Source organism: Zootoca vivipara, chromosome 3 (genome assembly GCF_965207765.1).
Source record: "Zootoca vivipara chromosome 3, rZooViv2.hap1.1, whole genome shotgun sequence".
Taxonomy (NCBI): Eukaryota; Metazoa; Chordata; class Lepidosauria; order Squamata; family Lacertidae; genus Zootoca; species Zootoca vivipara.
This window is the reverse complement of record NC_142586.1, coordinates 108,032,442-108,045,334: the sequence shown is the minus strand read 5'-3', so window position 1 is coordinate 108,045,334 and position 12,893 is coordinate 108,032,442. Positions and strand designations below refer to the sequence as shown.

General features: G+C 40.3%; 1 protein-coding gene across 7 annotated transcripts in view; it reads left to right on the top strand.

Moving 5' to 3' along the window:
• The window catches only part of PSME4 (proteasome activator subunit 4), an 83,262-nt gene that overhangs the window by 15,599 nt on the left and 54,770 nt on the right, over positions 1 to 12,893 (top strand). For all 7 annotated transcript variants that reach the window (XR_015949182.1, XR_015949183.1, XR_015949181.1 and 4 more), the window contains 6 exons: positions 2,497 to 2,541; positions 4,032 to 4,181; positions 7,747 to 7,810; positions 8,959 to 9,033; positions 9,710 to 9,832; positions 12,108 to 12,200. Coding sequence is in view for 4 of the 7 variants with exons in the window: in XM_060273130.2 (XP_060129113.1) it covers positions 2,497 to 2,541; positions 4,032 to 4,181; positions 7,747 to 7,810; positions 8,959 to 9,033; positions 9,710 to 9,832; positions 12,108 to 12,200 (550 nt within the window). In the remaining 3 variants the exon portion in view is untranslated. The remainder of the gene's footprint in view (positions 1 to 2,496; positions 2,542 to 4,031; positions 4,182 to 7,746; positions 7,811 to 8,958; positions 9,034 to 9,709; positions 9,833 to 12,107; positions 12,201 to 12,893) is intronic.

Below are 12,893 nucleotides of genomic sequence, written 5' to 3'. Positions count from 1 at the left end.
TGCTTCAGTCTATCTGCCTCATGGCATATTGTGACTCCACTGTACACCATAATAAATTAGTTCATCTTTAAGATGCTCCAAAAGTCTTCGCTGGCTGTGCTTCAGCAGACTATTATAACAGCACTTGTAAGTAGAATCTGGTGTTCATAAGCTCTGAGACATCTCCACTAGTATGTTTAATTATGGAAAGGTGAGAGGAGGCAGGATTCCTATTCTTCAATTCCATGGTGATAGACGAGCATGAGCAGCTGTTGAGAGGTCTAAGCTCTTCCTGTCCTTCATATAGCACAGTGTTTATAACCATATGGAGAGCATGAAATGAGACACCGATGAGTAGGTGATGTGAGATCTTCTATTGCACCAACTAGTTGTTTAAAATGCTGCTAGCTCTTACACATTCTTGAGGCTTTGCTAGAAATCTGCCATGACTTTCAGAGCAAAGAAGACAAGTACATCTTGATATGGCCATGCTGTTTTATCTTATTTTGCCCTGTTTGAAAGCATACCTGGTTTCAAACACTTTACTGGTCGCATAATGGATGTTGCTGTATCTGTTATGTCCCTCCTTTCATTCTAAAGCAAGAGCAGAACATGGGACACAAACACGGGGAAGATCCGCTAGCAGGAAAAAGAGGAGGGGACAAGCCTTAGCCTTCACCTACCCTTCCTTCTTTCTCAATCCTTTGTTCATTCTCAGGGTTTGATCTTGCTCACCCCTCTTACTATGGCAAGAGGGAAGTCAGGGTCTGCCAAACAAGATGTTGACTAGCATGATCAGTCAATATTTATTGACTCAAATGGTTCTGCATTTGGGCCCTTTCAGCCTTCTTGCCACTAGCCTCTTTATTGCTTAGCTTCCTTAACTCCCAAAATTTCTAGGCTCTGTCTATCACTTCCATGAAGTTTTAATTTCCCCCGGAGTGGCAGCTTTCCCTTTCCTCAGAGAAGCTGAATTGAAAATTGCCTTGTGTGTTTAGTGGCTTGAATAATCCAAGTCAACCACTGTCAGAGGTTCCACCTTCACAAATGCACTACAGTGTAGCTCTGAATAGCAATGATAATCACATTACTGCTTATTTTCGCTCTACTTTTTAATGTAACTTTAGTAGTTCATAGATGACATTCAGGGCTAAACAACAAGATCAAAAACAACATTTAACATTGGCAGAAAAGTGGATTACTAATATATATATATTCTTAATATTCATGTAATGTGCTCAGTGCAGTATATCCTGTCAACCACATTGTCAATGTATTGTGAATGAGTTAAAATTTCCCAAACACTCTTCAAAGTTAGACCTTGGCTTAACATGTCACAACAATCTAACCTTGACATTTCAAGAGCATGAATCACTGTGGCAGGGTCATCTTTATCCAAGAAAGGGTGCAGCTGGCACACCAACCATAGATGAGAAAAGGCACTTTGAGGTATGGAAGGCCATAGACGAGGGTGGAAAGAAAAGGACCTGCCATACTATGACCCTGCTTCTTAAGCAGGAGTGCTTACCCCATCCATAAGCTCTTATCATCTTAGTCACCTGTAAGGTTTAGGAATACATGAATCTGAGCCCTGGACCATTTTGTCTTTTATTTTTTTCTAGCATTGCCTCTTTCTGCTTCACTCTGCCTTGGTCCAGCTCCAATCTTGCCAAAACAAAGCAAAAATGAAAATGAAATTTAAAAAATGAAAAATGAAATACTCATGACTGATGGGACAAATTACTAAACCAACTAGAGCAGGCAGTTTTCATCAGGTGAAAATGAAATGCATGTTTGGTAGGTAGAGTGTAAAGTATTATTGTTAGAGAAATTATTAAATAGGTTCTTCTTTACACAGAAATGTCTCTCTTGGCTCATTTTGTCTGGTAGAGGCATTGATTCAGTTTAAAGATTTAACTCCGAGGGCTAGCATGCTCTTATTCAGATTATTTTATAGTAACTTAATTATTCTTTAAATTGCATTGTATCCAATAAAGAGGATCTTTGCAGTCCATCAATAGCTGTCATCGGGATCCAGGGATGACTTATTCAGGAGGTAGACACATTTTCTGTATTAGGTTGAGCTGATGCATTTTAGAAATATACATTAGTAATAGAAGATACATTTTAGTCAACTTATTTTACCCCAGAGCTCTTATCAACTATTACCGGTATGTGACTTCTCATTCTCTCTTTCAAAACCTGATAAAGTTGCTTAGTTCAGAACATTACATAATCAAATAAGTTGTTATATTGGTGGTTCCTCTTATATGTCCCAACAGATACTCAAGGAGAATTAAAGAGCAGAGTCAGGAATTGGGCAGATCAGCTTTAATCCTTGTAATTAGGTCTGTAGAGTAAAGGAAGATTAGCTGCTGCATGCACTCAAGAAGATGTCTAATTGCATCAGTATCATTGTAAACTTAGCCCAATCAGGCAATTGTCTTGATATACTTCACTTGAAATAGGATGATGTAATTTACCTAACCCCCCCTCTCTCTTTCTTTCTTTTTTTAGCTCTGTAGAAAGTGTTTTGAAAACCCTCGTGAAAAACTGTAGACCGTAAGTACTTTTAACAGCTTTCAAAGCCATTATGTATTTCTTGAAGAGAAATGTTTTCTCCTTAAAGCCTTAAATGGCAAGATAGCTCTACATGTGCGGAGGGGGGCATTCCCGTTAGCCTTTTATGGAAGCGGGGGAAGTCCTGTGTGTTTATGGGGTTTTGCCATCAGCAGTGGGCAACAGAAGCCCTTCAGATACTGCACTTTTAAATTCATGAAGCTACTGGTGGAAAATAGAACACATGTATCCCTGAGAGATTAAATTGTGTAAGATTTTTTTTACTTCCCCCTCCATGCGTGCTTACTCAGTAGTGAAGACTATAGTTATTTGTGGTTAAAAATATGTCAGTTATGACATGAACATATTTTTGTTTAGACGATGACTTGTGTTAAGAACTACTTCTATCTCATTCATAAACAGAAGTACGGTAGTTGGGTCAGGTTAATCTTAATCTGACATATTGTAACCCTTTCATGTAATAGTAACTATTCTTGTAGTTTGGAAACTAATGCATAAAGAATGTTGTCAGCATTGTAGAAACCTGGCGTACTGTAAATGACACAAACTATTTTTTATTGTGAGATTATCTTTACCGCCACACATTTTATCAACAAAGTTATAATTTTGCTTCCCCCAAATGTGTGGCTGTAGGGTGGGACGTGGGTGGCGCTGTGGTCTAAACCACAGAGCCCTAGGGCTTGCCAATCAGAAGGTCAGCAGTTTGAATTCCCGCGACGGGGTGAGCTCCCGTTGTTCAGCCCCAGCTCCTGCCCACCTAGCAGTTCAAAAGCACGTCAAAGTGCAAGTAAATAAATAGGTACGCTCCGGCGGGAAGGTAAACGCCGTTTCCGTATGCTGCTCTGGTTTTGCCAGAAGCGGCTTAGTCATGCTGGCCACATGACCCGGAAGCTGTCTGCGGACAAATGCCAGCTCCCTTGGCCTATAGAGCGAGATGAGCGCCGCAACCCCAGAGTTATCGGCGACTGGACCTAATGGTCAGGGGTACCTTTACCTTTACCTAAGGTGGGAGCATAGCTTCTGGGCTCTGCTTGGGAGACCTGGCTGCACATCACTACAATCCCCTCATGCACTTTTAAAATGCATGATCTCTCTATTTCTCTCCTGCTTCCAGTTCTCATAAGAACATCTGTTTTGTCTTTCTGCATCAGGCCAAAGGTCCATCTAGAATAGCAGACAGCCAGGTACCTTAGGAATGGCCACAGTCAGGCCATGCAGTAGATGACATTCCCATCTTCTTTTGCCCCCTCCCTCCATTACTGGTTTTCAGGGCTCACTGCCTCTGTGCACTGTGGTCCTGTTTAGCTACCATGATCACCTTTCCTCTCCAATGCTGTTTAAAAAGACGCCTGAGCCAAGTGGCTTCTATCGCTGCACCTTGTGTCAGTGAATTCTGTCCATCTGATTATATATCTTGCTGAAGTACCACTTGTGCATATGAGCCAACCCATCACATCCCTCTTTCTGTTTAGGTATTTCCCCGAAAATGCAACAGCCGAGATGCTAGATGAATGGCGGCCACTAATGTGCCCTTTTGATGTTACTATGCAGAAGGCCATCACTTACTTTGAACTGTTTCTGCCTACCACTCTTCCTCCAGAACTCCACCACAAAGGTTTTAGGTGAGTTGGTCTTAGGTACTTCAAGATGTTCTCACCAAACAATCTATTGCATGGAAGGCTTTTGAATAAATTATATATGTAATGAACTGCACCACGTACTTCATTGTAGCGTTTTAAATAGTTACATTCTGAATGCCTGTTTGTAACAGGAATGATCTAATCAGTTTACCTGAGAGCTAATCTCCAGAATTAACTCTCTTACAATTGATACTGTAAATATATATATATTCAATTAAAGTTCTCTTTCTTGAGTGGGAAGCAAATGAGTTGCTTATATTGAGCAGCATTGCCTGCCTCTCTTCTTTCTACAGCAAGAATACTGTTAGATACCATTGCTTTTTATTGACTGATATACCAACTCTAATAACTTGATTCGGGTGCAGAATCATATTGGAGCCCTAAGCCTTAAACAAACCAAGCCTTTTAATGTCTAGACTTTTGGTTCAGGCTCCAGTGCCTGTCTCCAAAGGGAGGTAAGGCTGTGCATTTGCTGGTAGCTCAAAACTGGCAAAATTCCCATTATCCCAAGTGCACTACTTCTTTCATATCACAAGATGTGCTTAGGAAGGTCAGAGGCAGCATGAGAGAAGTCTTGTTTGCCTACCTTACCTGTTCCTTGCTTTGTTCGTGGACTCCCACAATCCTGGAGCTGGCATTCCTTTGATTAAAGAGGTTCTGTTCAATGACATGTGTGAATAGATTTGGCACGTTTCAATTTGGTTTACAATTCCTGCACATTTCAGTGCTATAATAATGATGCCAAGGGTTAAAATTTCTAATGAATGGATTGTGGCTCTTTTGAATCTTTTTTTTTAGTTTGTCAGCAATGAAATATGAAGCAGGTTTAAGGGAACTATGCATTGATCCAAATATTTGCATGACTAGTTGCGTCCAAAGGTGCTTCAGGCTTGCATTTCTCAAACAGCATATCCCTGTGCCACTAGGCAAGCTTGTTTTGAATGAGGAGAGTTTCAAAAGCAGTTTGTGATGTGAGATTGGGGGAATATATGTATGTGTGGGGAGTAATTAGAAGTTTGTGGGCGGGAACATTCCCCCCAGTGGATTTCTTAGCAGAATGTGTCTCCAATAAGTTTGAAATCTTGCTTAGAATCTGAGCAAGGATTTTGCCTCTTTGCAGGAACAATAATCTATGTTTGTAAATTGTCTCTTAGAAATCACATGGTAGGGAGTGGAGAGATCGAAATCAAGCTGCATGTGTTAATATAGATGCAGCTATGGAATGCAGTCAAAAGTTGGATAGCGAACTGTACAGCTGGGCGTAATAGACATTCAAAAACTATGCTTCCTCATATTTTCTGTCCTCATCAATTGAGACAGCACCATATTTATCTCCAAGCTGTTTCAGGCTGTCCTTGAATGTTCTCATTAAGTGGCTTCATATCTCAGTTCTGTTTCTCTTTGGACTTATCACTTCAAGGTCATAATAAGCCACACTTACTCAAGTGCCTGTCCCCAGAATGCCTCCCCTCTGGACTGTGTCCCATCCTTGAGTTCCTTGCATAGCTTTATAAGTGGTTGCTTTCATCCTGATGAAACACTGATAAGGCACACCCCATCATAGCAAACATATATATTTGGACTTCCTAGATTCAAGGAGGCTGCCTTTTCCATATGGACTCACTCTGTTCTATTGATATCATCAGTGTGTCTATGTGTGTCACATTGTTTAGCATGCTTTGCTGTTTTGTGCATTTTGAGGCTTTTGCTTTGTTTTTAAGTCATATACTGAGCTTACATTGTTGCTTTTTAGCTTCTAATGTTGACAGCACTTCCTTCAAAGTAAGCTCCCTTCCAGCCAGCAGGACTTAGTTCCAAGCACAGGGTTCTAAGGTTTGGGTACAAGAATGATTGTATGGAAAAGTGATTTTGTGTGCTGGCATCTCACCTCTCTTTGAAGTCCTCAATCAGTCTTACAAATCTAAAACTGTTATTAGCACTTATACACATACATACATACATACATACATACATACATACATACATACATACACAAGCCACTTGTAACCTAAGAAACCAACCCAAAACAAAACACCCTAACGGTTGTAACATTTCCCACCTGATCACCTGGAGGCAATTCTTACTTGGCATGGGTGACCAGACAGTGGCTATTTTGCAAGCCAGTCAGTTGACAAGTTCAGTATGCACTATAGGTTTATGTTTGCTTGTTTATGAGCTTTGAGTTGCTTTAGGCATGTCACCATCTCTATAAAATGGAACAATGGAATGACCTCCTTATAGTTAGTATGAAAAAAAGGCATTCCCTTTCCCGAGTCTCTGAATACCAGCTTTCTCCTATCATGTTTCCTCCTAGTTACAGGTAGGTAGCTGTGTTGGTCTGCCGTATCGAAACATAATAAAAAAATTCCTTCCAGTAGCACCTTAGAGACCAACTAAGTTTGCATGCACACAAAAGCGCATAGTAATGACAAACCTAGTTGGTCTCTACGGTGCTACTGGAATGATTTTTTATTATTATGTTTCCTCCTGGTAGCCTCGCCACATAGCTTGCAGGTGTGTTGCCGTTTGAGTTTCCTTCTTCAGATGTGATTGAACATCACAATGGATTCTCCAAGCGCCACCTTGCCGTTGTTTCAAACGCTCAGTTACCAGTAGTGGCAAATACTCCTTAATAGGCATGTGCCAGTGTCTAATATAGTGATGGGAGTCTGGAGCAGCTATAAAATAATCAAACTTCAATTGTTGTTGTTGTTTAGTCATTTAGTCGTGTCCGACTCTTCGTGACCTCATGGACCAGAGCACGCCAGGCACTCCTGTCTTCCACTGCCTCCCGTAGTTTGGTCAGACTCATGTTGGTAGCTTCGAGAACACTGTCCAACCATCTCATCCTCTGTCGTCCCCTTCTCCTAGTGCCCTCAATCTTTCCCAACATCAGGGTCTTTTCCACGGAGTCTTCTCTTCTCATGAGGTGGCCAAAGTATTGGAGCCTCAGCTTCACGATCTGTCCTTCCAGTGAGCACTCAGGGCTGATTTCCTTCAGAATGAATAGGTTTGATCTTCTTGCAGTCCATGGGACTCTCAAGGGTCTCCTCCATTTCAATTAGCCAATGTAAATATTAAAACATTTGTGGGTCTAGAAATGATTTGAGTGGGAAGGAGGACAACTGTGCCAAGGGATAAAGCAGTATTCGTTGTTGGAGGCCACATTGATTTAAAAAAGGCATTTCCCTCAGGGCATATTTTGATGACATTCTGTATGAGACTAGGAAAAGTGCCTGAAACTTTCAGTCAGAGTCAGAAACACCCATTTTAATTTCTCCTTCTTCACCCATATGCTCTCTGACTGGCCTTAAGCAAGCTGCTCTTAACAGTCTACCATCTGCACTATAACTAATAATGACTGACATTATTGGATGGTGTAATGATTTCTGAGATAATTATGTGTGCCATTTCATATTTATATAGCACTTCATTTTTTGAATACCGAGCATTAATTGTTACTATGATTAGGGTGGGAGCAGTGTTTATTGTTAAGAACGGGAATGCGTAGCAACAAATCTGTTTGCCTGATTTCATTGTCTTGCAGGCTCTGGTTTGATGAGTTTCTAGGCCTGTGGGTTTCAGTTCAGAATCTTCCGCAGTGGGAAGGAGTAAGTATTCCTGCTTTGGCTTCTTTCCCCCACTCCCCCCGGTCACCATAGTGTTGTAATTGGACTAGGAATATTAGTTCTAGGGTGGGCTGTGATTATTTAGGATTCGTATGTGCCCAGTAGTTGAATAAAGAAGCCCATATTTGGTTGGGTTCTTCTTCCTTTTTACATTGTTAGTTGCTCTCTTGCAAAATTTTCATTTTGTTACCTTTATGTAATGTTGTTTTTCCAAGCTGAAAGTCAAAATCTAGGCCATTAAAATGGGTGTACTTTCTAATTCTTTTCAAATCACACCAGTTTACTATGATCTTTTAATTTGCAGAGGAATCATATGGCTCTGGCAAAGGGCTCTATTTTTGTTTGCCATAAATATTATTGAACTGTATTTAGTCAGAGTTTTGTAAAGTAAAGCATGACATCAGGCGCTTGAATTTTGTATTTCTCACATCAGCATTGTGTTAGCTTTCAAGCCTGGGGCAGACATAGGCTGCATGTGAACATCACGTTAAGCTATGGTTTAGTATTACATGCACAAGCAGCAAGAAGTCTTTGGTATGCATACCCCTTCCTCCCATATGGCCAGAAGGAGGAGTTTGGGAGAGTTTGCTTCTAGCTATGATTAGTTTCAGACAAGTAAATTACAAACCATAGTTCCTAAAGTTGGCTTGTTGAAATTAATCCTAGTTAGTATTAACCATAATTCTGCTCCCAGATTACATTTTATAATTTAGTATTTACAAAAGTATTCATGTACCACACACTCGCAAAGTTCCAGGACAACGTACAACAGTGTAAACACTTATTAAAATGTCTGTCCACTCGAGAGACCTGACAGTCAAAAGTGAGAACGTTGCAAGCTGCATATAACTAAAACTAGAAAGGGAATCTCCTAAATTTCTCCTCTTTTACCATAGAGAAGGAGGTAGTGTGGGCTAAGAGTGTTTTACACACACACACCCCAGGCTAAAGTTGAAATTATCTTTTGATCAAGTACCCTTGCAATTTGGTTGGCTGAAACTTTTGGCCATGTGCAGTTAATCCCATTTTGTATGTACTGAAGTTCTCTTGTACGACCTCTGTTCAGTTAAGGGAAGAAGCAGAAGCAAAGTTTGTACTGAAAATGTTATCTGTGGTTTCTTTCTTTCCAGCATCTAGTCAACCTTTTTGCACGCTTGGCCACTGATAACATAGGCTACATTGACTGGGACCCCTATATTCCAAAGGTAATATCCAATATATAGAAGGAATAATATTAAAACAAGGATAACATGAGAATTGTCTGCTTGTTTAGTATACTTTTAATCTCTCATTCTTATAGCTTGTCCTAAATTGCTTCTGTAAAAAGGCCTTGAGGCCTTTTAAGCCTTACTTAATCATAACAATTGTTCCATGGTTTTAAAACACTTCTGGAACATATTAGCTTACTACCAAGCCTCTCTCATGGTGCACAGTAATGTAGGAAGCTGAAGCGTGAGATTTAGTGGCCACTGCTGAGAAAGTGGGTTTTTGCTTAGCTTTAGTTGACTGACTTGCAAGGTTAATTAATTTCTTGAGGCATGGCGGGACTTTATTTTTTCAGCAACTCGTAAGTAGATGCTTTACGGATGCTAACAAGGGATGCAGCAGCGAGAAATTCCAAACCAATTTGCAGAGATGTGGACTTTCTGTGCAATAGCAAATGGTACATAAATTGAGGGAGATCTCAAGATGGCTCAGGTGGACAATAGATTGTTCCGTTGAAGTGAAGTTGCAGACACTTCCTTACCTGAAAGTTTTCCAGGATCCATTCTGAAAGCACTGTGCTAGTGCTGTGCCACTTTTCTTACACTCTGTAAGAAATACCAAACACCGTTCAAAATGCATTTCGGTTATTTGATTGTGGAATTACTTTTTCTACAGATATTTACCAGAATACTGCGAAGTTTGAACCTTCCAGTGGGAAGCAACCAAGTGTTAGTTCCACGATTCCTAACAAATGCATATGACATTGGGCATGCAGTCATGTGGATTACAGCCATGATGGTAGGACCCTTTAATTTTCTCTACACCTTTCCTCTCTCTCCCCAGTTAGCTTGTTTTTGATGATAAATATTTTGGCTGGCCCACAAGCTTGGGAATAAAGTTGTGCTGTATAACCAAGAGCTGGTGTGGCTAGCTTCTTCGGGGAGAGCATTCTGTCCTGGGCTCTTACTACACAAATCAATTCTGTCGTAGGTAATCATACTCAGTAATTAAGCCATGACCACATAGCCAGAAGCATCCCAGGAGGCATCATGTCCTCTGGTTTGCCCAGGACCTCACAAAAAAGCCCCAAGTGGGTTTATCTCACTCCTGAAACCAACTTTTTCCTTTTTGAGTGAAACTATCAGCAAACCTCTTAATCACATACCGGTACTGGTTTATAAATCAGTTGGGCAGGGCTGCTGGGGTCGTAAAACTGCTTAATCTGATTTTTGCGAAGTATCAGGTAGCCTCCACAGATCTCTGTTGTAGATTATGAGAGCATATCCTTTGCTCTTTGTATGCTTGCGTGTAGCGCTCTCACAGCTGATCTGACAGAGAAATTTCTAGGGGGTCTGTTTGATGGGGGTCCCCAATGGAACACCAAACAGGCACAGGCTTGAAGTAAAAACTAGGCTTTTATTCCTACAAAGTCACGCAGATATAGGAAGACTGTGTGTGGTATAATTTTATACACTTCGGTGCTACTGTTAGTTATATGGATACAACAAAACATTCTATAGCAATTACAGCCCACTTCATGAAATCTAAGCCCATCAAAAATATATGGCTCCTCTGCCTGTCCCTCCCCAACCTTTCATTATAATAATAAGTGATTTACATGTGATTCTTCAATGTCTTTCATTATTAACTTTTGACTACTTATCCTATTTTTTTTTTAAATTAAATTTCTATACTGCCCTTTGTCTGAGGAACACAGGGTGGGTTATGATATTAAAAAAACAAAAATTTGTAACATAATAACAAAAAAATGAATCCCTCCCCCCCTGGAGTTTAAAAGGCCGTAAGTTGTTTAATTAGCCAAAGTCCTGGCAGAAGCAGAATGTTTTTGGCTGGCTCTTAAAGATATCTAATAAAAGCATCAAGTGAGCCTCTCTGGGGAGAACATTCCACCTTGTGGACTTCTCGTGGAGGGAACACACAAAGAAGGGACTCAGATGATGATTGCAGGGTTTGGGTTGGTTCATATGAGGAGAGGTAGTCCTTTTTGCTTTGGTGAGACATTTAAGGCTTTATAGGTCAGAACCAGCACTTTGCATTGGCCCAGAAACTAATTGGCAGTCAGTGAAGTTGGTCCAGGATTGGTGTTATATACTTAAACTGCCAGGATTGGCATTACATGAACAAGCTGGCTGCTGAATTCTGCACCAAGTGAAGTTTATGAACTGTCTTCAGAGGCAACCCCACATATGTTACCAGCGCTTACACAGCAGAAGATCGGCTATCTGCTAGCTTCCTCTTTCATTTATGTTGGATTAATATAGCCATTCTTCAATTGACTTCAAGATTAAATGCAATTGTTCCACCTAGCTGATCTCCTAGCATTCCTTCAGTTGTTGCTATGGTTATTGTCTTCAGAGATTAATGATGCATTCTGTCAATGTACCAGGACACTGGTTCCTCATCGTTCCTACCAAATAACAATTTTTTTCCCTACTAGGAAGGGTTAGTTAAGAGTTCATACACCAGTGTGATACAAAATGGTGTCAGATCAAAACGAAGTTTTCTGATTCAAACAAGAAAAAGGAAGCTTCCCCTTCAGATCCTCTGAATTATAAACTAGTATGAGAATGTTTTTGAACCTGTTTTAACTAGTACTGGACAGATAGGTCAGATACTTGTTTTTAGGGGGTGAATTAACAGGAAAACTACATACAGTACATTGCATCTGTTTTGTGTGGGTTTTGGTGCTAGCTGCCCCAATTCCAGCCTTTCATTTTGGAAGTTGGAACTTCTGTAGTTCATATATTTGAAAACCTTTTGAGGGCACAGTTTAGATAACTGAGAAGGTTGGTCTCCCCTACACGTGATGGCCAAACATTATACATACTGCAAGTTTGGGTAAGCACTTCCATAAAAAATATTTTGGGCTGGGTTTGGCTTTCCACCTCAGTAAGTTCACTGCTACTGAAAAGAACATGATGCGACTCTAACCCTTTATTAATCCTTTATCTTGGGGCCCATTAAAATTGAGTGGTTTATAACTGCATTTTGGCGCAGTTCGTGTTCTTTGAAGTTGTATCAAATAACTTGGTTTATCTTTGTTTCTGGACAGGGTGGACCAAGCAAGCTTGTACAGAAGCACCTGTCTGGGTTATTCAAAAGCATTGCATCTTTTTACCATCCCTCAAATAATGGCCGCTGGTTGGTAAGGATTTATGTATATATATATTTCTGATCTTGACATCAAGCACTTCAGTGTTTGTCTTGGAGTGGAATCTTGGTGCTCTTCATTTTCTTCAGCTACTGATGCATTGTATTCTGACTAGGCCATCTTGTTTAATTGTACTAGTATAGCTGCACACCAGTTTTGTCTAAACCTGTTTCTAGATTGATGTTGAAAATACTGGGTGGTATTCAACTAGGATTTATTTAGAGAAGACCCAATCAAATTAAAGAACATGACTGAGTTGAGTTCCTTAATTGCAGTGGTTCTAATGTGAATAAAACTTAGTTGAACACCACCATCTTGGTGGAAAACGAAAGGTGTGGTTGTTGACGCCCATAAATACAAAACTTTTAACCACTTTATTCACATACGCTGTTTCCAAGTAGCTCTGGCTGTATCTGGCCTGCTTGGCTACAAGTTACACCCTCCACTCAATTGTCTCTCATGGATAATCTGGCCATATTGCATGGAAATAATTTGCATGTCCAAATAGGCTCTTAGTCACCTGGCCCTGGATATACATTTTAAGGGAATGGGATAAATTAGGCTGCTTGACAAATTGCCCAGAAATTGACAGATTTTTAATGCACTTAAGTGTAGAGAGGGCAAAATAGCTTTTGTATTTCTTCTTACTGCTATGTCACTGAAATTGTTTCTCTTGTCTTTTTGGTA